Source organism: Ricinus communis, chromosome 1 (assembly GCF_019578655.1).
Source record: "Ricinus communis isolate WT05 ecotype wild-type chromosome 1, ASM1957865v1, whole genome shotgun sequence".
Taxonomy (NCBI): Eukaryota; Viridiplantae; Streptophyta; class Magnoliopsida; order Malpighiales; family Euphorbiaceae; genus Ricinus; species Ricinus communis.
The window spans coordinates 11,916,210-11,942,589 of record NC_063256.1 but is presented as its reverse complement, the minus strand read 5'-3'; the positions used below and the strand labels follow the sequence as shown (position 1 = coordinate 11,942,589).

Genomic DNA, 26,380 nt, shown 5'->3' with positions numbered 1-26,380 from the left:
CATGGAAAAGGTCCTTTCTGCTTGCTATTTTAATTCGAAATAAGCTAGGTTTTCTCGACGGTTCCATCAGTAAACCATCTGCAGATGATCATAAGTATCTGTCATGGATCAGATGTAACAACTTGATCGTGGCTTGGTTATTAAGATCGATTTCACCATCCATTGCGTCCACTGTAGCTTAACATGGATGATGCTTACCAGATCTGGCAAAAACTTCATCGCAGGTTCTCTCAACTTGATGACTCTAGAATATCTCATTTGCAACAATTGCTTGCTTCCATGACTCAAGGTACTAAATCAATTGATTCATACTTTACTGAACTCAATGGAGTTTGGGAAGAATTAAGAAATTTCAGGCCTCTTCCTCATTGCTTCTGTGGAAAATGCAATGATGCCTGTTTTTAGCACTTTGCTGATTTGCAGCACAAGGATTATATATTCAAATTTTTAAACGGCTTGAATGAGTCTTATCAGGCATTAAGATCACAAATTATTTTGATGAAGTCCTCATTACCTTTTCTTGATTCCAATTTTTCTTTTTTTCTCTTATCCTATTTCACCTTCTTCACACTCTTTCTCTCCTTTAAATACTACTCCTTTACCTTCTTCAAATTCTCCCTGTTCTACACATTCGTCTCCTTCCTCTTCCACTCATGAGTCAACTGATCCACCAATCTTCTTCTGTACATTTTCCTAAACCTCATGCATCCACTCATAATGCTCCTTTAGCTCCACTTAAAAAAAGCACTAGAACTGTCAAAATCTCTGCATACCTCAATGATTAATATCACACACTAACATCACCTATTGTTCAACATGTTACTGCTCACCCTCTCCATAAACACATATCTAGTACCATGTTATCACCATCCTTTCATCACTTTAGCGATTCTGTCCTACAAATTCCTGATCCTACCACCTATCACCAAGCTGCAAAACTTGCTTGTTGGAGATTAGCTATGAAAGATGAATTAAATGCTCTCATAGGCAACAAGACCTGGATCATTGTTCCATTGCCACCTGGTAAATCTATTGTTGGTTGTAAGTGGGTCTATATAACTAAATTTTTGTCTCATGGCAGTGTGGAAAGACACAAAGCCAGGCTTGTTGCTAAGAGTTACACACAAAAATAAGGGTTTGATTACACCGAAAAGTTTAGTCCAACAGCTAAACACACTATAATTCGAGTTTTTCTGGCTTTAGCTGCCATGTTTAACTGGACACTTCCTCAGCTAGATGTCAATAATGCTTTCCTTAACGGAGAGCTTCATGAAGAGGTTTATATGGACATACCACCAGGTTATCACCTTCAGGGGGACTCCAAACTTAAGAGTACTGCAGCTAACAACCTGGTGTATAAACTTCAAAAGTCTTTGTATGGCTTGAAGCAAGCATCCAGGCAATGGAACCTCAAGTTTACTGAATGCTTGCTTAAACATGGATACAAACATTCAAGATCTGATTATTCTTTATTTACCAAGAAGGTTGATGAGAAGTTTGTAGCTCTTCTTATATATGTGGACAACATCATCATTGCAAGCAACATCAATAATTTAGACGAAGAATTAAAAGGAGTTTTAAAGGCCAGCTTTAAACTGAAAGATTTGGCCAATCTAAAGTATTTTCTGGGCCTTGGGATAGCAAGATCGAAGAAGGAAATTTCTGTATGTCAGAGGAAGTATACACTAGAGTTATTACAGGAGTATGGTCAGTTGGGTTGTAAACCTAGCAGGATTCCTTTTGAAGTAAATCACAAGCTTGTAAACACTGAAGAAGACAGGCTTAATGATCCGAGTTTCTACAGACAGTTAGTGGGAAAATTGTTATATTTAACCTTGACCAGACCAGATATTTCTTATGGCGTGCATGTGCTTTCTCAGTTCATGGAAAGGCCTGCGAAGGTTCACCTAGAAGTAGCTTATAAAGTGCTTAGATACTTGAAGCAGACACCAGGTCAAGGTATTTTAATGTCATCAACCTCAGAATTGCATTTGAAAGCTTACACTGTTAGCGATTGGGCTTCTTGTCAAGAAACAAGAAAATCAATCTTTGGATATTGCATTTTTACAGGTAATTCAATGGTAAGTTGGAAAACAAAGAAGCAAAACACTATGTCGAGGATTTCTATAGAATCTGAGTACATGGCCATGGCAGTCACCACAAGCGAGGTGTTATGGTTAACGTATTTGCTGAAGGATGTCGAAATGACATTAACTAAACCTGTTGAGCTTCATTGTGGCAACATTTCTGCCCTTCACATAGCCAAGAACCCTCTCTTTCATGAAAGAACAAAACACATAGAGAAAAGATCGTTTTAAGTATTATTGAACCTGCTTACTTGAAAACTTCTGAGCAAATAGCATATCCTTTTACGAAGGCATTACATCGAGCACGTTTTGAGTATTTACTCAGCAAGATGGGCATTCTTAACATAATGCTCATCTTGAGGGGGACTGTGAGAAGGATTGGCTGCATGAAGAGCAGCTACGTACTGGCACAACTAATAACAACCCTAGTCTACAGGTAATTAGCAGTGAACAATTAGTTAGAGAAGTAGCCAATAGTAATCAAGCTTAATACAAGTGTATGTATTAATTAGTTTTCTGTTCTTCATTATAGAGGTCGTAGAGGCTGTATATAAGCTAGGATGATGTATTTTCTTACTTAATTTACAGTATTTTCATCAAGTCTTCTACTCATAAGAAGCCCCACACAATGTAATTTTTTTTTTATATTATACTATTTACTCTTTAATATTTAAAAATTATATTATTTCAAACAATTTCTAATGATGTTTGATTTTGTACTATTTATCCGCTAATTTTATTAAAAAATTAAATTTTTTATTTATTGCTCTAATTTTTATTTTTTGCATATTGAAAATTAATGTAATTAAAAAATTAAATTAATAAAAAATATAATATAATTATCAAACTCCTTATTAAAATTATAATTATAGTGTAATAAAATTAATGATAAATTAATATCTATTTTATTTTTTAATAATTCAAAGTTAAAATATATGAATTTTTAGTATTTAATAAATATGAATACTTTTAAGATATTTAAATTTTAATAAAATTTTAATTATACTAGAATTAGAGTAATTATAAAATATTAATTAACTTTTTGTACGGACGTTAAAATTAATTTTTACACAAAATTAATAATAAAAATTAATTCTAGTATAACAAGTCAATAATAAAAATTAAAATTACAATTTTTATACTAACCCTAAGGATCATGAATGAAGCAGTATAAAATCAAATATAATTAAGGATTGTTTAACGAATATTTTGATAGACTGACTTTTTAGCATATAATTATAAGATAAAAGAATAAAAAACCATGATCTCTAAATATTAAAAAATAACAAGTATATATAAAAAATTATAAGAGGTAAATAGTACAATAGGTAAATAGTAATAATTCCTTCTTTATTATTATTATTATTATTTTTTCAATAACTATATCCTATATTTATACTAGCGGTATATTAGTGGTTCTTACAAAGAATCAACTTTTTTTTTTGTCAGAATCAACTTAAACCCACATAAAAATCGTACGGTTAATAACACTTTAAAATGATGCACCTTCTCACACCGCATTTCTCTCCTTCCCCGTCCCCCTCTTAACCCCTTCTTACATTTTTCTTCTCAATTTTTTTTTTCTCATTTTTAGACTGCGCCTCTCTCCCTCTCTCTTAATTTGTTGATCAATAGTTCGCTTTTGTTCTCAGAAGTGTAAGTATATTGTGCCTACTTTTATTTTTATTTTTTTAAAAATTTTCTTTGATGTAGAATATAGTTTCTGGTAAAATTTTTGTTTTCCTTTTCATGTTTTAATTGTAACTAGTTACTGTTTCTTTTTCTTCATTTGTTTGGTTCATTTGATAAGTCTGTTCAGTTAATGGGTATGCTTTCTGATGATTATAATTTTTTTTTTTGCTTCTGTTGTTGTTTCTGATAACAAATTTCAGTTGGTTATTGTGTTTGACAATTTTATGTTATTGAATATTCACTTTGACAGCATAGTTGAGCAGTTTGCTAAGAAATGTGAATTGTGTTTCTGTTAGTGAACACACAATGGCATCCAGAGCAATTTTGAGACGCAAGAGTTTCATTTCTGATTACGTACATGCGTCAACTCGTTCAATTCAGACTTTTCAATACATAGGGCATGCAGCAGCACAAACTTTGGATTCAAACAGCTATAATCAACCCGAATCCTCATTGGATTTTAATAATATAAAGGTAGTGGCGCGAGCAGAACTAGTTGGTTTTTCAGGTGCAGGGCTGTTTAGCACCCGTAGGTTTTGCAGTATGAGTACAGCAGTTTTGGGTGTTGGAAATGTGCGATCGGAGTTTGTTTATCCAATGAGGTTGATGACGGTTTCTATTCGTAATGCGTCCACTGCTGCTACTGCTAAGCAACCTGACTTTAGCGATGATGAGGAAGATGGAGAAATAGTTTCTAAAAGGAGAAAGGAAGCATTGCCTGAGGAATGTGATCAAGCTGTTGAAGGTTTGAGTACTGCAAAAGCTAAAGTGAAAGCCAAGCGTCTGCATGATTCTCAAAAGGTTGCCGAATCTGTTTTGCGGAGGACATGGGCAATGCTTCTGGGGGTTGGTCCGGCATTAAGAGCTGTAGCTTCTATGAGCAGGTTAAAAAACTTTACATGTGGATTTTTTTTTTCAAGAATTATCTGCACTTAGTATTATGTTTATGATGGGTTTCTTAATTGTGTCATATTTGTTCTTTAGAGCTGACTGGACCAAGAAACTTGGTCACTGGAAGCATGAAATTGTCTCAACGTTGAAACATTACTGGTTAGGTTTCAAGCTTCTGTGGGTTGATGTGAGGATCAGTTCAAGACTGCTGTTAAAACTTGCTGGTGGAAGAAGTCTGTCTAGAAGAGAGAGGCAACAGCTAACTAGAACCACTGCGGACATTTTTAGACTAGTGCCTTTTGCAGTTTTTATCATTGTTCCATTTATGGAATTTCTGCTACCGGTGTTCCTAAAGTTGTTCCCCAACATGTTGCCATCAACCTTTCAAGATAAGATGAAAGAGGAGGTACCTTCTTTTTTTTTTTTTTTTCCATTTAAAATTTTATGTTCTTTGCAATTTTGTTTTGATTTGCTGGTGGAATTGAATTTCCATCGCTACTTTTTTACATCTGCTTTTACATTGTTTAGAGGTTTGGACGTCTTTTTTTGGCATTGATATAGTGATGATATTAGGTTATTTTACAGTAGACTTGCTTGCCCAAACCAAAAGTCTGAAATCATACAAGGGCCTTGTGGATGGAATCTCCTATCTGGAGCATCATTCTCATTTTAAAACATTCTGATATTTTCTGGTCTCTGCATGCATTTGCAACTAGTAATGCGTAACGAGACTTATGACTTGTGTTTCACACACATGCATTCTGTATATTTGGGAGACAAATGCTAAAACCAAATTGAGTGATGCGTTAATAGTGGAGAATTTGGGTTCACAAACAGTCTCAAGTTTTATGTCTACTTATTTGCTAAACAATTTGAGTTGAATGAGGTGTTGCACTTGTTATGGAATAAAAAGTTCTTGAAGTTCATTATCTGGTTCATTATGAATTTCTCTTTAAGATGGAAACATAGTAATTGTGTTATCATCCTTCTCTTTAAAAGAAAGTCCGTGTCATTTCTCTTTATGAGTTTTAGGTTTTCAAGTTGATAATTGTGTTTATACCTATATTTATTATATGTGACTTTTGCAGTATCTCCTACAATTAAAGAGTCGTTTAATAAATGTTGAGAATTTATTCCCACATTGGAAAAGTATGAGAATATAAAGTGACATTAAAATGATGAATATTATGCATTAGCACAAGGCAAAATTGGTTTTGTGCAAGGTGCGGTTTCAACCCCACTTATATGGCTACAGTTCTGAGTTTGGCCAACGCTCTCCAACCCATGGAATTTCTGTGGTTTGAGCTATTAGAGGGGTCTAGACCTGTTTGTTCACCTAAAGCCTCAAAGAGTAGGCTTAGGTGTGTTTGTGATGGGCCTCTAAAAGTAGGCCCATCTTTGACAATTGACAATTGATCTAGGTCTAGTTGCACTTGTGGGAGAGTATTGGAGGATATAATTCCACATGAAAAATATGAGATTATAAAATGATACATAAGTGGTGAAGATTGAGCCTTAGCACAAGGCCATTGGTTTTTGTGCAAGATGAGGTTCTAATTCAACTTATATGACTACAGTTGTGAGTTTGAGCCAACACTCTTTGGCCCATGGAATTTCTAGCATGTTCATGTTTGGATTGTTAGCGGATGAGCTAATACCAAGCTAAATTTGAGAGCATTTGCAATGTACTCTTTATGTTTGTTAAACTCTTTATTTTAAAGAATTATATCATAAAATGACACTCTAACGCACTCTTTATTTTTTAAATATAAAGTAGAGAGTCAATTTGGCTCTCTATATATGGAGAGTCAAACTTCACTTTCTAATCTATATTTAAAAGTGCACTACAAGTTTTTGGGTATTTGATTTAATTGATATTTGTATTTCTTGTTTTTCTATTGGTAAAAGTTAAAAAGAAAAGGAAAGAGAAATTAAAATCATTTAATACTTATGGAAAGAAAAGTAAGATGAAGAATAAAATATAAAGAGTCTATTCGACTTAAATAAAAGTTTTGCTCTTTATATTTGAAAATTCCTTAAGATGCTTTTTATTATAGAAATGCTCTTTAAAATAAAGAGCACCATCGGGGATGCTCTAGGCTCACATTGGGAAGCTCAAGCTCAACAAATTCTTATCAAATTTATACATGCTTAATCTTGCAAAGCTTGGCTTAATTCTACTTGTTGATGCCTTGTCAATATGCGCAATGTGACTTTGCATGCAATTGGAGTGGTTCTTCTTTCTGAATCTATTAATTAGATTGCTGTTTTCTTGTCCATTTTTCATTATGTAGGAAGCACTCAAAAGGAGGTTGAATGCAAGAATAGAATATGCCAAGTTTCTTCAGGATACAGTCAAAGAAATGGCAAAGGAAGTTCAACACTCGCGGAGTGGGGAAATCAAGAAAACTGCTGAGGATCTTGATGAATTTTTGACCAAGGTAAGAACACTAGTCATTGTCTTTCATATGTATTGGCTCATTCCATATTTTGATGTTTGGATTCACCAATACAACCTGGAATTCTTGTACAGGTTAGAAGGGGTGCAGGTGTTTCTAATGAGGAGATTTTGGGCTTTGCGAAGCTGTTCAATGACGAACTAACGTTGGACAACATTAGCAGGTTGGTTGGTTTGGGATTGTTTCTGTATTTAAGTTATTCAACTTTTTTCCTTTGAGCTATATTATCTGTTTGTTGTGTGAATTCTATTCATTTTCTCTTTAATTTGCATATTTCAGGTCTCGGTTGGTTAGTATGTGCAAGTATATGGGGATTAGTCCCTTTGGGACAGATGCATATTTGCGTTATATGCTCCGTAAAAGACTCCAAAGGTGGGATATTCTATTTACTTTTACATGTGTTTTGATAGGTTTGAGTATCCTCTATGGTTGAAATGAGAGGAGAGTGCTCCTCTATATGGGCTATGCCAAAGTGGGCTCTTGGTGAATTTCAGCTACTTCTAAGACACATGTCCTTAAGTTGGTAGCTTGTGAAGCCATATAAATATGAATTTGAGGAGAAATATTGGGTTGTTTTTATGGTATCACTTGCATAAAATACTGAAGTTTTTTGTTGATACTTAAGGGGCTTGGTTACCAAAGTTCAAAAGCAATGATAGATGGACAGAGCGTCAATATTTTGGGTTCCACATAATCAATTTTCAGTAGGGTGTACCCTTAACATTCCTTTAATTCGCGGGGCTACCCTACTGGCTGTTTTTCCACTCCTCTCACTTTGTGTATTTATGTGATTTTCTGAATATTACTTGTAATTTTATCCTCTTGATAACTTTTTACTGCAAATTGTTCAGTATATGGCTTCTTGCAAATCTGGTTCTTGTCCTTTGGCAATTTTATATGAAAGATTGTTCCTGTTTATCTTTTGTTCATAGGATCAAGAATGATGATAAATTGATCCAAGCAGAGGGTGTGGAGTCTCTTTCAGAGGCTGAACTTCGTGAGGATTGTAGAGAGCGAGGCATGCTTGGTCTGTTATCAGTGGAAGAAATGCGGCAACAGGTTTTTGAATCCATACTTTTGTGCATATATTGTATCCATACATGACGTTTTAGAATCTAATTCGTTGTCAGTGTTTATTGATGTAATATTTGCTTATAACAAGCAGCATAACTAAAAAAATGGGTTGGCATATGCTTATATTGATCTGTTAACTTCCTCCTTCCCTGCATAATTGCATTCATGCAAGCATCTTCTTCTCTAAGTGGTGTAAAAGGATGGGTTGTAGTGGGTAAAATTAGTGAATTTGATGTCATTTGCGTACAAAATCAAGGAGTACTATTTATTTTGAGAGAAGTACTTAATCTTAGTTATCCTGTTAATCTTATTTATCCTGGTAAAGAACTTCAATTGGTTGGTGGTTGAAAGTTTTAAGTTGAAGTTCCATATATTAATTTGGCGACTTCTGGACATTTATATGCAGCTTCGTGATTGGCTTGATCTGTCTCTCAATCATTCAGTTCCATCTTCCCTTTTGATTCTTTCAAGGTAACTGAAGCTCCCCATCTAACTTCTGTAACCTTGTACATTTTGAACTTCTTCACCTGTTTGTTCTGATACTGAATGGCTCAAATTTTCTGGTCTAAACCATATGCAGGGCCTTTACTGTATCTGGAAAACTGAAGCCAGAGGAAGCAGTTCGTGCAACGCTTTCTTCTCTTCCTGATGAGGTTGTGGATACTGTTGGTGTTACAGCTCTGCCATCAGAAGATTATGTTTCTGAAAGGAGGAGGAAACTGGAGTATCTTGAGATGCAGGAAGAACTTATCAAGGTTGATTTTGGTTGCATTTTGTTTCATGTTCTTGACAAGATAAAAAGCTTATTAACTGCTTTCGGAATTTATAAGAGACTAGATTTTGGTGCTTTTTCTCAGGGCTGGTCTATAAACATTCTTGTATTTATCTTTTGATGTAAATCATTATGTTCATGTTGTGCAAGCCAAGAAGGGATAAGTCTAATATTGTTTAAAACTCTTAATAACTAATATGTCTAAATCTTTAGGATTGAGGTGGGACAATACTCTTTTTGAAGGAGAGTCGAGTGCATCTTTTAAGTTATGGTTTGAAATTGATGATTTGTAGGAGGAGGAAGAGAAAGAGGAAGAAGAGCTTGCCTGGATGAAAGAATCTAGTAAAGAGGATGTGCCGTTGAAGGAGATGACTGCGCTAACAGCAAGTGAAGCTCAAGAATTAGCCAGGGCAAGAACAATGGAGAAACAAGAGCATCTCTGTAAACTTAGTCGTGCACTTGCAGTTTTAGCTTCGGCATCTGTAAGTACTGGAATCTAAAAATATTTAGTGATCAAGGCATTGTTATTTTTTAATCTCCTCCTGGGTGGGGAGAAAAAACGAGGGAGTTTTGATTTGGTGCCTCATTGTCCCACCAGCAATCCCTGTTAATCACCTGGGACTTGTTCATTTTTTGCATGTTGTAAATACTTTTTAATCTTTGTATTAATTTCTACCTTCTGCTAATCTTGCAGTCAGTGAGTAGAGAACGTGAAGAGTTCTTAGGCCTTGTTAATAAGGAGGTATTTTGAGCAATTAATATGTATAATGTGCAGATTTTATTCTTGACCTTTCAATGTAAAGAGTGACATTTCATCTGTGCCTACTATATATATTAATCTGCTTGGAAGTCGACTGGTCTGGTTTCTAGGTAGCAGATATACATATCTTTTAGGCTTTAAAAGCTTGTTTGATTTCTAAAAGAGGAAGTATTTTTTCAGATAGAGCTTTATAATAGCATGGTAGAGAAAGAGGGCACAGATGGTGAAAAAGAGGCTTTTAGGGCATATGTAGCTGCCAGAGAGGAAAGTGATCGTGCTTCTGAAGTGGATGAACGCGATGAAGTTTCTTCAGCACTAATAGAAAGGGTAAGACTCATCAAAGCCATTACCATTTGAGCTCCAATTTCTAAATTTAGCGCTTAGCTGCTATTAAACGTCACAAGCCATTCATGGTACTCCAGGTTGATGCCATGCTCCAAAATCTTGAAAAGGAAATTGATGATGTAGATGCCAAAATTGGTGATCATTGGCGAATACTAGACAGGTGCATCATTGTTTATGATATTTTTGTTTTCAGTTTCCCTTTTCTTTTCCTCACTAAAATATTAGTTTGTATCCTCTACTCATAAAAGATCTAGAGAACTTACATTTCACACACGCGGACGTTTATATACATGTTTATGTTGTATAATTAGTCATGAATTGAAATAGGTGCTTTATAGTGTTAAAGCAGTTCTTTCTAGTAGGGAAGTAAACACGGGGTTGGCCTCCTAGCTGCTAAGTTTAGTGGCTATTAGGGGTATGCAGTTGTTGATAACTATTATCTAGCAAACGGGAAAGAATTACAGGGAATAGAATGAGGATGGCTTGGAATCATCATAAGAAGTTTTAACATAGGAAAGGCTTCTGAGTCCTACTTTGGGTGAATTTTGTCAGCGCAATTTCATTCTTTGCATATGCTTTACTGAGTTTATTTTTTGATTAAAATATTCAAATCCTGCATTTTTTTATTGATGCCAATTGCATTCATTTAGTCAAATTCTTGCAAATCTATTCTATAGTCATTAGAGCTACGTCCGCTATGGCTGTTATGTTTCTGATGGATGTGATACTTTGACATGCTATATCTCAAGTGTGCTTGTGGCTTGTAACTGCAGTTGAACACTTTTGAGTTATATTCGGCTATGTTGTTTGTTTGCAGGGATTCTGATGGAAAAGTTACACCTGAAGAGGTGGCATCTGCTGCTATGTACTTAAAGGATACATTGGGCGAGGAAGGTATTCAAGAACTCATCAGCAATCTTTGCAAAGATGGAGGTAAGCTAACCAGTCTTTTCTCTATCTCTCTCTCTCTCTCTCTTAATATGTATTGCTAATGATCATATGTAAGCATGAGTGTACTTTTTCTCTGATATTTATCTTCCATTATTTTCAGAATGATATAGCATATAGATTGTCCTTAACATGGCTCTCTACTGAAAGATTTGACCAACTGGTTTTTATAAAGATGGCGCTCCTAAGCTTTGCACCTATATAAATGAAATTAAATGACAATTGAAATAGTTCTCTGCATAGACCAGGAATATGGGATTTAGAAAACAGATAATTTGACTTAAACAAATTGCTCCTTAAACGGTGAAAGAACTTGTTAAACACTAAGTTGGAAAGAAAGCTTCAGGCAAAATCAGGCCCCACTCTGTCTCTTTAGCAGTTTGTCAATCTGTTTTTGTCAAGTTGTTGAAGACTACAGTTCTCTTCTGTTTAACTTCTTTCATTGAACAGATGGGAAGATTCTTGTTGAAGACATTGTCAAGTTGGGCAGTCGTTTGGAAGATTCCAATACAGCTGAATAGGGAATAGGGGAAGGCTATAGACATACTGATACAACTTGCATTTGTTTGGTCTTTCGGATAGTACTTTAGCTGATTAGTAGTTCAGTTGGCTGATCATTTGGCATGCTGTTTGAAGCTAAGATTAACCTCTGAATGCTTCAAGTTCCAACTGTCAACATTTTTGAGGCTGGCCTCTGTTACCCAGTCATTCATACATATAGAAGCAAAGGTAGATTCTCCTGTCTTCCTTATTAGGCAAGAAGAAAATGTATATGTGCACAGAAACTCCATTGAAGCCTTCTGTATTTTGTAATTACAGGTATTTGGTGCGTTATACAAGCCCTATGCATCAGATTAAGATCACATAGTTTGTTTTTTATCTTTTGGCTTAAAGAGCAATTTGCCCCCTAAACTTGGAGTTGATTTGACAATTCATTCATATTTTAATTTTCTGGTTTTTCCCATAAACTTGTCAAAAACAACACTTTTACCATCAATTAGCCTTAAAACCAGCGAGTGTTACATGTGCACACAAAAAATTGTGAAAGTGGACTCTTTCTTCCCCTCTTTATGTCTCTCTTTCTTCTTTACTTTTAACAACAAATTCATACAAAATCAAGAATAAATTAAAGAATTTACTCAAACTTTATGGTCGTGTTCTTTGTAAATCTGTGCCCTTCTCTTCCAATCTCTTTAATTCGTACCTTATCCTTTTATAAACTTGGATTTGTACCCAAATTCTTCTAACATGTATCAATACCAGAAAGGCTTCCAGTGATTGATATTTGTTGAATGAAATGGACTTTGCCGTTGGCAGCTTCAGAAGAGATCATTATCGTAGAGGTAGGCATCGTATGAGTGGAAGCTGAACTTGGCAAGTATAAAGTATTTAGGCTCATTCTTAAGGGTTTATGTGTTTTCCCTAAAATTCAGTTGATTACAAGATTTTTTTTTTTTTTTTTTGATAGATCAAGATGTCAAAATCAAGAATTATAATGTTATTAAAAAAAGAGAGAGTAGAGTGCATACTCGGACACTTGAATCTTAATTATTTAACTTTCAAATTAACTTAATAAACACTTAAATTCTATTTTTATATTTTTAAATATTTTGATTTTTAAGTTAATTTAATAGACACATGAATTTTATTTAATAATAATAGTAAAATACTTACATATAATATACGTGAATATATTAAATAAAGCTACATGTCAAAAATATTTAAATATTACAATAATACAAATTGAAAATTAAAATATTAATATAATCAAATTCACCAAAATTAAGTATTTAAATATGCATTTGGACAAAAAGAAAGAGATGGAAGAGGAAATAAAGGATGGCAGAAGACAAGAAATGGAATACCATTTGTACGACTATTTGTCAAAATGTGTTGGAATTTGAATTTTCTTGTAATTTTTTATGTTTATTCTGAGACTATTTTTCTTAATTGTTAGTTTTAATTTCAGATATATAGAGTTTTTATTAGTTTTGGATTGTAAACTATAAATTATTTTTTTATTTGTTATGATTTTTATTTATAAATAACAAAAAAATACATTTTTTAATTAATTTTTTTATATAACATAATTTAATTAAAAGGATTAAAGTGCTTCAGAGTGAAATTAATTTTCATGTTAGTGACAAAGTAACAAAAACAAGAATTTTCATGTTTTGATATGTAAATTAATATATTTACAAATTAAAGACAGATAAATTCGCTATAAAATCTCTGAATGCAGGGGCAAAATTGACCTTTTGAGCCTTTTTTTTATAAAAAATAAATAAATAATAATTTCTGTTTTTTTATTCTAAAAAAGGCCTTCCACCCTCGCCTCCATTCCTTCCTTGTACGTCCTTTCGCGCCTTTTCTTTGTACATGCAACTCTCTCAGAGCGCATTATATGCATAGAATTGAATTCTGAATTTAGATTTCAAATTCAGAATTTAAAATTCTTTATGAATATCATAAAGAATTTTAAGATTTTAAAAAATTCATTATTTAAATTGTTTATCAATATACTTGAATAGAAAAATAGAATTAAGATTAATTATTTGATTATTTTGAATGACTATATAATTAAAATCTTTTTTGAAAAATAATATAATTTAAATTAATCGTTATAAAAAAAATTATGATATGACTTTATAAATCAGCATGTAATATTTTTATGGGGGCCGGGCGTAGCGCGTTCTTTTTTGGGACACAGGCTATTACAGACGCATCATTAAACACATTGCGAAGTGCGGAACCTCGGAATGGAATCATTGCAGAAGAAAAGTATAACGGTTAAGGACCGGTACAGGATTAAACCTTTAAGCATGATTCTTTGGAACAACTCGATGAATTTAGTAAATTTTTTTAGGAGGTCTAATGACCATAGATCGAACCTATCCAATTTTAACAGTATGATGGTTGACTATTCACGGACTAACTGTACCTGTCGTTCTTTTTGGGTCAATAACATCAATACAGTTCATCCAACGATAAATCTAATCCAAATTAATTATAAAACTATGACACAATCAAACCCAATACAGATCTGGATTCATAAAATTTTAATTCTTTTATATACTCTATAAAATAGATAATAACTTTTAACGATAAATCTAATCCAAATTAATTATAAAACTATGACACAATCAAACCCAATACGGATCTGGATTCATAAAATTTTAATTCTTTTATATACTCTATAAAATAGATAATAACTTTTAACTATTATAATTTAAGATCCCTTGAATAGTAAATAATGCATTTAAAGAAGTTAATAATTGTATCCATAGTTATTTTTTAATTATAATTATTTGAATTTAAATTTAATACTGATTTAAGTCTAATAATTTAACCAGATCCAATCCAACCCAAAAACCTATTTAACTTTTATACACCATAAACATGTACATGTTTAAGGAAGTCTAATAATTTAGAGCAAATGATTCTCACTTCCATCAATGCCTTTATGGTTGCACCACGTGTAGTTAAGATTTCTCTGTGTCATTGAATTTTAGTTATATCATAAAATTTTAATTTAATCTATTTTTATTATTTAATTTTAATAAAATTATTTCACAGATAAAATTTAACACGTAATAAAAATAAATAACTAAAAGAATTAGTTAAATATCACCTACTTAACACGTGATATTTTAATTTGTTATTAACTATAATTAAAATTAAAAAAATTTTATCTTCACCTAGTGTATATACTACAACTAATATGAGAACATCACAGACATATATATATGTTATATTTTGGTATTGGATGATTATCACATACTGCACTATTATTTATAATTAATAAATATGAGTCGATTATCTACCGGTTTAGTGTATAGATGGAAAACTATATCAAACTTAGGTAAGAAAAATTTTAAAATTAAAGTAAATAATTAAATAAAATAAATTAAAATTATTTTAACTAAAACAAAACTAAATATAAAATATAGTGACGATCTATATTATTATTTTGAGTGTTTTTTTTTTTATACTGGCATAGATTTCTTTTGATATCATTTTCTAATCAGCTAACTTGGCATGTGATTTGGGGGAGTTTGTTGTCTGCTTATATGCCTTTTCTTACTATTAACATATACTGAAACTGATGATTTACTTATTTAATAACATTAAAAAAAGATTGTCAAAGTCAAGTTCAAATCTCACTCGAAACTTGATCAACTATAAAAAAAGAACATGCACTTATTATATTTGTAGATTCATACATTTGTTTTTCTTTTTGGTCGGAACGACTTCACAATTTGGTTGCAGAGGAGCTACGGATGAGTTCTGCTACAAATTCCTCTATGTTCTTCTCAGAACTCCCACCTTCATCTACTGCTTCTCTGGCGAGTTTCTTCCATTTCTCCGAGTTTTTTCTGATCTCATTCGCTTTCACTCCTTCCATCACTTCCCTTATTCGCAATTCTATTTCTTCTTCCGTAACTATTCCCTCTTCATCTAACTTTACTCTAACCCCAACATGCCAAACATCAGCAACATATTTTGCATTAGTTGATTGATCTGCCCACTGTGGCATTGCCACCATTGGCACTCCCAAGCTAAAGGCCTCAAGTGTTGAGTTCCACCCACAGTGAGTCATGAAGCACCGTATGGACTTGTGAGCTAAAACTTCTAGCTGAGAGCACCAATTCACTATCAGACCCTTTTCCAATGTCTCCTCAACAAAGTTGCTTGGAAGTTTTTTCTCTTCTGGTTCTTTAACTACCCACAGGAAATAATGACCACTCCTTTTTAGTCCATTTGCTAATTCTTGCATCTGCTTTTCTCCCAAATCAGTTATGCTCCCAAAGGATACATAAACTACTGAGCTAGCTTCCCTTAAGTCTAGCCACTTCATGCAATTTTCTACATTGGGCTTGAATAGGTTGATGCCATATTCCCTGTTATCTTCCACCCTCTTGTCCAGATACATTGATGGAATAGTTGGCCCTATTGATTTTACAGGCCATTGGCTTGTCATCCCTCTCAGCACCTAAACAAATTTCATCAACAATATGTATTAGAAATGCAATAAGAACTAAACGAAGTAATATTAAGCAAACATGTTAACTTAAATAATACTGTTAACATCTCCTCCCCCGTACAAAAACAAGAATTGCTATTTAGATGATGTGGTTGAAGGTTTACATACCTCATCTTCCAAGCTGTTGAAAGTATTAAAAAACACCCAATCAGCTTCTTCAATATTCAAAAACTGATTAGCCATGAAGGTTAGGCAGGTCGGGTACTTTTCCAATTCATAAAAGAAGCTAGGCAGATCATAGATTTCAAGTGGTGGCATCCCTTCTACTGACACAAGGACTTGTTCAGTAGGAACATTAAGCTTCCCTTCATGAAGTTTGTAATATATGTGATTAACGGCACTAGACTGCGTGAAGAGTGAAGCTCCAGGAAGCCCAAGCTGTCTAGCTATGTCTAGAACCCAAGGCATTAACGAGTCATATATGACGCAACTTACTGGGAAACCAGACTCGCTATGTTTTGCAACGATCTGTGGTAACGTTTGTCGCATAGTAGCTTGCAAGTTGTTTAGATAGCCATCATCTTCTTCACTACTGTAAGCAGGAAAGACTTCGACATTAATAGGGCCATTTTCCCCTATTAACACTTTGTTGGTGAAGGAGACTAGTGTCACTCTGATTCCTTTGGAGGCTATACGTTTAGAAAATTGGAGCATTGGGTTCATGTGGCCCTGGAAAGGTAAAGGCAGTGCTAGAACACTAGTTTCAGTAGCTCTCTCTTCACTCCCCATTTCCTTGACGACTCTTTTTCTCATAATTTGCAACACAGACACGCACTCATATATACAAGTTCAATACGGCAACCCAGGAAATAATTGTCGTCTATAAATACAAAGAAGATGAGGCCAAAAATTGTTACATGGTACATCCACTAAAGAGCATTTAACTGAGTGCCTGGAGGTAATGTTTTCTGATCTAACGTATTGATCAATGATTATGAAAGATGGCGGCCTTTGATGGTTACAGCTTTATTATCTCCCATAACTCTTATCTAGAAGGGTCAGAAAAATTTGAACAGAAAGAGTTGCATGAGAATGAACAATTTTCAAGGTGCACTGATATACATGAACTGTGCATATAGCTAGAAGAGTTGAGAGTTCTCGTCACAAAAAGCCTCCAAAAAGATGGGAGACTCGTGACAACGAGTTAATAATAAACAAGATCTTTTAACAAGTTAATATAATTAATTAATTAAAAGCTGACGTTATTAGCTCTAATACTAGTATTTGGAAGAATACAGAAGTTCCTACATATAACAAGATAAACAATTTCTCAGAACCAAATAAATTTAAATGACATTTTGCCTTTTGATTTATCTCAAGAAAATACTTTTCAATTGTGATAATTAATGGTCGAATTTTAATCTATATATAAATTTACAATATAAATATTTTTAGTCAATATTGCTCTTATCTTTTATAATGTTTTTATTAAATTCTTTATAAAAATTACCATTTTAAATTAATTGTATGTAATATTACTTATATTGATTAATAAAAATTATTTTTAATAGCAATTCAAAAAAATGTTACTACAATTTGGAACAAATAAAAGAAATTATCTTTTTGAAAATGAAGAAAAGTATTATCTTTTATTCATTTTATCATTTTTTATTCTATTACACATTTTTAATGAAATTTGCACATTATTGCCTTCTTTCAAGAATAAATTCATCTCATCACTAATGGATGCCTATTACCTACTTTAACTATAAAAGAAAAATAAATTAGAACAACTCAATTAATTATTGAATAATACTTATTATTTTGTGTGTTAACGGTAATAGATATGTTAGAGGCACATACGAATATTTTGTTCTTTCTTTTTAAATAAAAAGAGTCTTTTATTAAAAATAATTAATAAATAAAACATGTAATAGACAAGTAAATATGACTGTATTCAAAAAATACATACTAATTTTATTATAAAGACGAGCTTTTCTTCTAAGCTTCATTAATCGTGTTGACGTAGCAATTGTATACAGCATTTTGGCTGCGTTTGACGCATCAAAATAAAATATATTTTACTCAGTGGCTATATTGAGCTACAAATCGCCTTTAATATTATTTGATGAGTTTTTAAAAGAGTATGATATTTTGAATATCATAATCAAACTTATTCTAACTTCCATGATAAAAGACAAACAAACTCTTATAAAGAAAGATATGGTATAACACATAAATATTTTCTTTAATAATCTTAATGTCAATTACTACGAGACTAATTAAAGAGGTCGAGACAAATTAATCCTCAATCTTTATTTTCTTGTTCTTGTCCATCAAAATTGCTTGTTTGCCTTCAAGCCTTTGTTTTATATACTTTTTTCCAAAGGGGCAATTATATATATATACATATATATATTTGCTGCGTAAGATTGAGAGAGATATATGAGAAACACCATTGAGAATTAATACAGAAAAACGTGGCTAAAATATTAGTTTTCCATGATTACATGCAATCCGCCCTTAAAATTATTTAACACTTACATCCAAATGTTAGATTCATAGCATTTGGCAACTTGCGAAATAGAGTTTGTCACTAAATCTAGTTAGAATTTGATAATATAAATATCATTGTAAATTCTAAAATTAATTTACTCTTTTTCCCTTTTCTTTTTTATATATATTTTTTAATAGAATAGCGGCTTCATTTCCACAACTATACAATTATGGAAAAAGAAAACAGCAAGTAAATTAATTTTAAAATTTACAATAATACATGTACACAATTGCTTATTAAATTTAATAATATAAATTGTTTTTTTACATGTTACATATACGCGGTGCATTTAGAGAAGGAATATACTTTTTAAATGTCATATTATTTAAGTGTGTTGAAAAATCTACAGATGCTATTAAAAAATAAGATAAAATAAAGTTTAATTTGTCCTTTAAATTGTTATTGATTTAAAATATTAAAAATTACTTTTCTATATTTAAATAACTTGATTTAATTTTAAAACATTAATTTTTTATATTTTTTTTATAGTCTCTCTTCTTTTAGAAAGTTGTAATTATTATTTTTTATTTAAAATAGAGCTAATCTAAGTTAAATATATAAGAATTTGAATTAAAATATTCATAAATCAGAGAAAATGGTAAATTAAATCCGGATGATAAAAGACATGGAAATAAATTGAGGTTTGGAGGCTAAGCATTTATAAAAAGGAAAAGGTGTACTTTTGCCCTTAATATTTAGCCTGAAGAATGATTTAGTCCTTAAAACTATTTTTAGGCATAATTAAACCCTTGAATTAGAAAAAGCTGCAATTTAAACCCTCAACAAGAGGTGACTAACAGTGGTGCAATATAAGCGATGCTCATCATTTCTTAATTAATTAAAAAAAATACTTTAATATTAAAAAAGACCACTTTTCTCTCTCTCTCTCTCTCTCTAGTCCTCCTCTTTTTTCTTTTTTTTTTTATTCTTTTTCTTCTTCCTTTCTCTGTTCCTTCAAGATTTGCAGAAAATGGCTCCTATGATATCCAAAATCTCAATTCATATCAACTTCTCAAATTCAATCAAATTCATAAAATTAATTAACAAATCCAACAAAGATTATTCTGAATCTCGGTGATTTCACTGTTTTCTTAAGTTGAACATGGCGTATGCATAAGAAAAAGCGAATTCAGCTCCTTCCTTGATCTGGCCATTGCTTATAATCCCTCAATAATTTTTCTTTCTTAAAGGTAGATTCTTTCATATCCAACCCATATTATGGGATCTGAGGCAGATGAAGATAGTGACATCCATTACATAACCTTTTCCTTTGTTCTTTTCAAATGTAGTTGACATGTAAAGATCATTGATAACTCGTGCCAAAGTTCTTTGCTGTCTTTCTGTTTATAAGTTTGCATGTGGATCGACTTATATTAAAAACAACGGCGAAGACTTGTAGTAGGAAATGGTTGAAGGATTTGCAGTGAGAGAGAGGGAGATCAGTGGTTTTAGAGAAAATATTGATGAAGGAGATTACATATTTATGTCCAAAAGTAGGAGATGATTGGGAAATTAAGATTTCAAATTTGGAATCCATTTTTCTTTAAGAATGAAGGGGAATGAATGCAGTCAGGATTTGAAATTTGGAAAGAAAGAAAGGAAGAGATGAGTCGGTGAAGATGAGAGTAGTGAGAAAAGAAAAAGAAAAAGAAAAAGAAAAGGAAAAACTGAATTAAAAATTAAAAGCAACGGTAAAAAGATTTAACTCACACCAAATAAACAAGAAGAGTGTACATACTTTTAATTTTTTTTTTACTTTAAATATAATATTACACAAATTATGACGTCAACTTTTAAACTACATAGTTTCGGGTATCGTTTCATTAAATTTTTGTTTAAAATATTTTAGTACGTAAATTATAATATGGACTCGTATCATATGGGCTTAGGTCGAAACAGTGTTTTTTTAATAATATTTTAATAGATTTAAATAATATTTAATATGCTTTTAAAAATTATATCTATTTTTATATTTTATAAATAAAAAATATAAAAATAGTTCAAATATAATTTCAAAGTGAATTACGGAACAGAAATGGGACGAGATGGGTTAAATCTGTTTTTACTCTATTATTAATAGCAGGATGAATATTCTCCGTTCCGTTAAATCGGATTACAGATATTATCTACAGGTAGAGAGTTATCATGCAGCCTATTATTTCTTTCATTTGCAAACTTTAACTAATTAAGATTAAACAATCAAATATAAAATTCAATCAGTATTTACATCATTATCCTGCTTTCTTTGCATTTATCTCCTTCGTGAATCGTGAGAATTAGATGAATTAAAAGGCAGTAATGGGTAATATCAAGAAAAAGAAAGAGAGGCAATAATGGAGGAATAACTTATTGCCTAACAAAGACAAAGAGATAATACTAAAAATGTTGGAACGCAGTGATTTATATATATATATATATATATAAAAGATATGCTTTTGAAATGAATATTGCTGTTTTGTTTTATATTAGTGTATTTATTTACATGTGACAATTGCTTGACAATTCACATATGATATGAGCAATTAGAGTCCAAGATCAAGACTCCATAGGCACACAAAGGTAACAATGACAGACAAAACACGTCTATCACTATGACAAAGAAATAATAGAGCAGCAATTATCTTTCTTTTTTTTTTTTATAGCTTGCAATGTACAAAATGGCATCATATGTGGAGTTGAAGATAACTCCCATAATTAGAGCATTGGAGGAAACTGATTGAAGGGAATCAATTATTTCCTTCCAAAAAGATGTTGCAGAATAGCAAAATTAACAAACCTGATAATACCTTCGCAATTGGGATGTCTGGAATTTGTTTGTTGGTTCTTCAAACTCAGTGGGACATTTGTATATGAAGTTGATTTGTATGGTGTTTTTAGTGGATTTATTATTATTTGAGCCAGTAATTATTTTCCTTTTTTTTTTTCTTTATTATTTCTTTTTCATTTGCTTTCTTGGTATATTTGAACTTTGAAGGAATATGGGGATTAAAAAATATAATAAGTAACCTTAAGCTAAAAGATGGTCTCAAATACCAATGAACAATGGCATTAATAGTTATTTTCCTCCACAGAAGGAATTCCACTCACTTTCGAGGTTTATTATGATAGCAACATGAAATTCTATAGAAATGGAATGCCTTCTTTATGCTCGTTAGGGCCTATTAGTACAGTAGTCTCACTGTACTTTAGTACCATTAATGGAATTGCATACAAGTTTTGAAACAAATTCCTCAATGTTCTTGTCTGAGCTTCCACCTTCATCTACAGCAATTCTCGCTAACTCCTTCCATTTTTCAGAATTCATCCTCATCTCCTTCCCTGTTTCCCCTTCCATCACTTCCCTAATACATTTCTCAATCTCCTCTTGCGTGACTATCCCATTTTGATCAACCTTTACTCTAACTCCTACTCGCCAGACATCGGTAACAAACTTGGCATTTGTTGGCTGATCCGTCCACTGTGGCATTGCCACCATTGGCACTCCCAAGCTCAGCGCCTCTAGTGTTGAATTCCACCCACAATGAGTCATAAAACAACCGACTGACTTGTGAGCTAGAACTTCTAATTGAGGACTCCATGTTACAACCACACCCTTTTCTTCTGTTATCTCCTCTGCAAAGTTGGCTGGAAGCTTTTTCGCTTCTGATTCTCTTACTACCCATAAGAAGTTACTGTTGCTTCTTCTTAGTCCCCAGGCCACTTCTGCCATTTGATCTTCTTCCAGGGCAGCCTGGCTTCCGAATGATACGTAAACAACTGACCTTGCTTCCTTTGAGTCTAGCCACTTCATGCAAGCGTCCGAGTTGGGCTTGAAGAGGCTGAGGCCATAGTCTTTATCATCCTCTAATCGCCTGTCTAAAAACATTGAAGGAATTGTTGGTCCTATTGGCATGATAGGCCACTTGCTTTTCATCCAATTCACAACCTGATACAGGACAGGTAAAACAACAAGATACAGTAATCAACAATGTGGAAACAGAAATTAAATGTTATTACGTACCATGAGAAGTCATATGCTTGGCTTTGAGCTGTAACAAGAAACTAGAATGAGGATTCGATATACTAGCTAATTGTTGTGTTTCTCGTTGCATAGGATATGAAAAGGCCAATAAAAATTTAAGACTAACTGACTGCTTTGAATTTACACTTTTGGCTGGTCATCTAGTGAAAAAATTAAGCAACTTTTGTTAGATATTAAAATTAAATACCTCTTCTTCCAAGCTAGTGAAGGTGTTAAAAACGATCCAATGGGCTGTCAATATTTGAAAACTTACCAGTCAGAAATGCTAGACTACCTTGATAATGTTCCAAGTCACAGAGAAAAGAAGGCAGGTCATATACCAAAAGCGGTAATCCTGGAAGCCAAACAGATGGATCTTCTATAGGAATACTCAATTTCCCTTCATAGGCACTGCAATAGAGTGGCCAACAGCACAAGACTGTCTGAAGAATAAGGCTGCAGCGACTCCTATAGCTTTTTGGCTCTCTCTAGAAACCATGGAATGGTTGAGCCGTATACTAGGCAACTTACAGGGTATCCATGAGGGCTATGTCTTGCAATGGTTTCAGCCAACGTTTGTGACAAAATGACTTCGAATTTTCGGAAATGGTCTCAAATATTTCCAATATTTTGTCCTTGTTGAGAAGTATCAGGAATTGTAGCTAGTAAACTGAACTGGCTTGCATTTCCGTCACACTCCATAAGGGTAGGTGACTCGAGTGATTTCAAGTCCTCTAGAAGCAAGACGTTTGGAGATTTGGAGCATTGGGTTTATGTGACCTTGAACAGAGTATGGAATGACCAAATCCTCAACTTTTCTCTCCATATTTTTCTTTATCTTTCAGGGATACATGGAATGAAGTGTATACACAAGGTTCTATGATTTTCTTTACTTAATTAAACAGTCAATCATAATTACTGACTACCCAATTACAAAAGTTCGAAAACTAAAGGCATTGACGGTTTTCAACTTTAAGTCACAACACACAGAAACCCAACAGGAGTTCGACAATTAGTGTGCTATCTTGCTTGTCTTATGCCCTTTATTGCTTCTGTTGTTTCCAAGGTACAATTCACATATTCTTGTAAATAAGAGTGGCACAGATAGTGCCAAAGTGCACTGCCTGATCCATTCACTCAGATTCACAGGAAAAATGCAAAATTTTTTACGAGTCAAATTTACTGCATATTCTTAATTATATTCTCACCTAACTCTGGCCTATTTATATGGCTAAGTCCAGGAGTTTTGAGAGCCATAATGAAAATTTACTCTTAGTCAAATATATATATAATCACATCTCATTAAAAGCCAATAAAGGTTCAAATTGATAAGGGCTTAAAAGAAAATGCCTAACACTAAGCCTAGTTCATAAAGGAGGCCGAAATAAACAAGTTCAAATTTTACAGGGCTTTTTTCTTTTTTTTTTCTTTTTTTTTTTTTTTGTATGGATCTTTCTAGTTTTATCAAATATAGAATACTGACACTAATAGCTTATGAACAGAATTCAACCTAAAAAAACTAATAGATATAGAGATTATGACAAGTAAAATATCACATGTTATTAAGAATGAAAAGTTTTTTTTTTTAATATTTGGTGTATGTTCTATCTATATATCAAATTTATAAATGATTAATTTGTATTTATCAATTTTAAATAAGAGAGGATACATCAATCATGCAATATCAAGATATACTGTTGTAGGGTATATATGAGACGTAAAGTAAAAATTTCTCAAAAGACAGTGCGAAACAAACAGAAAATATATTAATACAGAACTCATAAATTAACTTCAATTGCATGTCTTTATACGTATAGAATTTGCAGGGTACGAGAAGCATACCTCATCCTCAAGCTCATTAAAGGTATTCCACAGAAGCCAATCGACCTCATCCACATTTGAAAACTGACTAAAAGCCATATCGTATATGGCTTGATATGACCCTGCCCCATTAACATAAGATGGCAAGTCATTCGACTCCAATTCAGGATATGAAGGCAGTGAAACCACAGACTCTTCTAAAGGAACTCTCAGTGCTCCTTGAATTTTATGGTAATATAAACCAGTAACCGCGCAAGACTGAGTGAAAAAAGAAGCTCCATAAATTCCTGAACGTCTAGCAACATCAAAAAGCCAAGGCGTTACTGAGTCGTAGATCAAACACTTGACTGGATATGGAGAGCCAGCATGTTTCTCTATGAGCTCAACCAAACTTTTTGGTACTGTTGCCTTGAATGTTTCGTCGAATGCGTTAGGATCTGATGCCTTTTCGCCTTCTTCGAATCCATCAAAAATTGTTTCTATATGGACTGAACTTGCGTGAGATGCTTTCATGGCTTTAGCAATGGAAGATGTGGCTACTAAGGTGACTCTTAGGCCTTTTGAAGCTAAGCGTTTTGATAATTGAAGCATTGGGTTTATATGACCTTGCACTGGGTAAGGGAAGACAAGGACATGGTTTTGTGATGCTGCTCTAAACTGCTCTTCTTTCTCCATTTCTTTGTTCGTTTTTTCCTTCTGTGCTCATGCACATAAATGTGGAGAAAGGCAGACGCTGCTGTGAAGCTAGTTAAAGTATAATTTATAGAAATGTTGCGAATAAAACAAATGTAAGTAAAAAAAGAGACCTATTTGTCTTATTACATTCAATAAAAGTGCCTGTGCCATCTTCAATATTAAATTTCTGATTTCCAATAATGGAGATTCAATGAATCAGTTGCTTCATCATTATTTGCTTGAATAATTCTTAAGAATGGTTCACAAGCACACATGTTAAGGGAATATTACAATGAAAACAAACAAAAAAGATGGTGCACATGCTAGCATATATGCTTAGGCATAATATTTATTTTCTTTTTAATAAGAATCGTGCAGGAAACTTTTAATTCATTGAGAAAATAAGGGTACAATTCTTTTAACAATTAAGCCTATATTCAATGATAAAAGTAAAAAATATAAAAGAAAATCTCAGCTATTGAATTCGTACGTCAGAGTGGGCTTGGATTCGTGGCTTTTCTTTGAATATCGGCGGCTGCTTAGTTATCGGTGCGGACTTGCGGGGAATTCTGCATGGATTGCGTATGGCTTGGAATTTAGGCTTGCAATGTGTAATTCTTGAAGTGAATAATGAATGTGCTGTCAAATGGGACTGCAGGATATTTCAGCAGCCCAGGGCCTCTTGTTAACTACATTATGCAAATTGCTTCAGAGACCTTGGAATGTTGAGATATTGCATGTTTATAGAGAAGCCAATTCTGAAGCTGACCGTCTTGCTTCTCTTGCCAGTTCTATTTCTGTTGGTAATCAATTCTTTTGGTGATGTTACTATTGAGGTTGGAGAGTTGCTTCAACAGGATGCCATTGGCGTGGCCTTTCCTAGAATTCTACTGATATAGCTCTTTTAATCTATAACTCAACGACTAAGTCAGTTTATTCAATAGCTATTTTAAATTATAAATTAATTCTTTAAATTTTTAATGAGTCCAATCATAACAACATCAATCAAAAAGTGTCTCGCTAAATTTACTAACTTTCATAAATAAATTCATAAAAAGATACAAATTTCGTAAAGAATATCATCACAAAATCCATAAAAAGAAAATCAAAAATTTCTATAAAAGAAAAATTAAAAATTCTAATAATAAATAACAAAAAAGACAATTAAATTTAATAGATATATATTTATTAAATAAAATGAAATAACATAAACATAAAAGAAAGTTATTTCTTATAAATAATGTATATCATCACTTCAGTCACTTATATTTTTTATTTTATAAACATTTAATTAGTTATTATAATATTATTTATA

The 26,380-nt window shown here is 32.7% G+C and overlaps 4 protein-coding genes across 6 annotated transcripts; 2 read left to right on the top strand and 2 right to left on the bottom strand.

Moving 5' to 3' along the window:
* The first annotated feature begins 857 nt into the window (after positions 1-857).
* LOC112536465 (uncharacterized mitochondrial protein AtMg00810-like) lies at positions 858-2,318 on the top strand. The gene is made up of 2 exons (XM_025159216.2): positions 858-1,041; positions 1,204-2,318. The coding sequence occupies exons 1-2, from the start codon at positions 858-860 to the stop codon at positions 2,316-2,318; spliced, it is 1,299 nt and encodes a 432-aa protein (XP_025014984.2).
* A 1,265-nt stretch (positions 2,319-3,583) lies between these two features.
* On the top strand, positions 3,584-11,891 carry LOC8279679 (mitochondrial proton/calcium exchanger protein-like). 3 transcript variants are annotated; one of them, XM_048377058.1, is made up of 15 exons: positions 3,584-3,743; positions 4,076-4,663; positions 4,764-5,076; positions 6,965-7,111; positions 7,204-7,292; positions 7,409-7,501; positions 8,062-8,188; positions 8,610-8,674; positions 8,784-8,958; positions 9,269-9,457; positions 9,670-9,717; positions 9,916-10,062; positions 10,158-10,240; positions 10,898-11,013; positions 11,479-11,891. In XM_048377058.1, the coding sequence occupies exons 2-15, from the start codon at positions 4,086-4,088 to the stop codon at positions 11,547-11,549; spliced, it is 2,241 nt and encodes a 746-aa protein (XP_048233015.1). In that variant the 5' UTR covers positions 3,584-3,743; positions 4,076-4,085; the 3' UTR covers positions 11,550-11,891. The 3 variants fall into 3 exon arrangements, with proteins under 3 accessions (XP_048233015.1, XP_048233016.1, XP_048233012.1); XM_048377055.1 differs by having other exon boundaries at positions 3,585-3,743; positions 4,030-4,663; XM_048377059.1 differs by lacking the exon at positions 9,670-9,717 and having other exon boundaries at positions 4,030-4,663.
* A 3,317-nt stretch (positions 11,892-15,208) lies between these two features.
* On the bottom strand, positions 15,209-16,862 carry LOC8279680 (UDP-glycosyltransferase 74E2). Its single transcript, XM_002529776.4, has 2 exons — positions 16,181-16,862; positions 15,209-16,021 (listed from the first exon to the last, which is right to left on the bottom strand). Exons 1-2 carry the CDS (start codon positions 16,823-16,825, stop codon positions 15,281-15,283), a joined length of 1,386 nt encoding a protein of 461 aa, XP_002529822.2. The 5' UTR covers positions 16,826-16,862; the 3' UTR covers positions 15,209-15,280.
* Positions 16,863-21,589: 4,727 nt separating this feature from the next.
* Positions 21,590-25,134, bottom strand: LOC8279681 (UDP-glycosyltransferase 74E2). The gene is made up of 2 exons (XM_002529777.4): positions 24,412-25,134; positions 21,590-22,494 (listed from the first exon to the last, which is right to left on the bottom strand). Exons 1-2 carry the CDS (start codon positions 25,063-25,065, stop codon positions 21,745-21,747), a joined length of 1,404 nt encoding a protein of 467 aa, XP_002529823.1. The 5' UTR covers positions 25,066-25,134; the 3' UTR covers positions 21,590-21,744.
* Between the last annotated feature and the right edge of the window lie 1,246 nt (positions 25,135-26,380).

What these genes read in the sequence shown, in the direction of transcription:
- LOC112536465 (XM_025159216.2), top strand. Translation starts at nt 858, where the DNA reads ATGTTATCACCATCCTTTCATCACTTTAGCGATTCTGTCCTACAAATT. An exon ending in TGGTAAATCTATTGTTGGTT is followed by an intron (nt 1,042 to 1,203) that starts GTAAGTGGGTCT and finishes TTCTGGCTTTAG; the next exon opens with CTGCCATGTTTAACTGGACA.
- LOC8279679 (XM_048377058.1), top strand. Translation starts at nt 4,086, where the DNA reads ATGGCATCCAGAGCAATTTTGAGACGCAAGAGTTTCATTTCTGATTAC. An exon ending in GCTGTAGCTTCTATGAGCAG is followed by an intron (nt 4,664 to 4,763) that starts GTTAAAAAACTT and finishes TTTGTTCTTTAG; the next exon opens with AGCTGACTGGACCAAGAAAC. An exon ending in TAGGCCTTGTTAATAAGGAG is followed by an intron (nt 9,718 to 9,915) that starts GTATTTTGAGCA and finishes GTATTTTTTCAG; the next exon opens with ATAGAGCTTTATAATAGCAT.
- LOC8279680 (XM_002529776.4), bottom strand. Translation starts at nt 16,825, where the DNA reads ATGAGAAAAAGAGTCGTCAAGGAAATGGGGAGTGAAGAGAGAGCTACT. An exon ending in TCAACAGCTTGGAAGATGAG is followed by an intron (nt 16,022 to 16,180) that starts GTATGTAAACCT and finishes AAATTTGTTTAG; the next exon opens with GTGCTGAGAGGGATGACAAG.
- LOC8279681 (XM_002529777.4), bottom strand. Translation starts at nt 25,065, where the DNA reads ATGGAGAAAGAAGAGCAGTTTAGAGCAGCATCACAAAACCATGTCCTT. An exon ending in TTAATGAGCTTGAGGATGAG is followed by an intron (nt 22,495 to 24,411) that starts GTATGCTTCTCG and finishes GTCCTGTATCAG; the next exon opens with GTTGTGAATTGGATGAAAAG.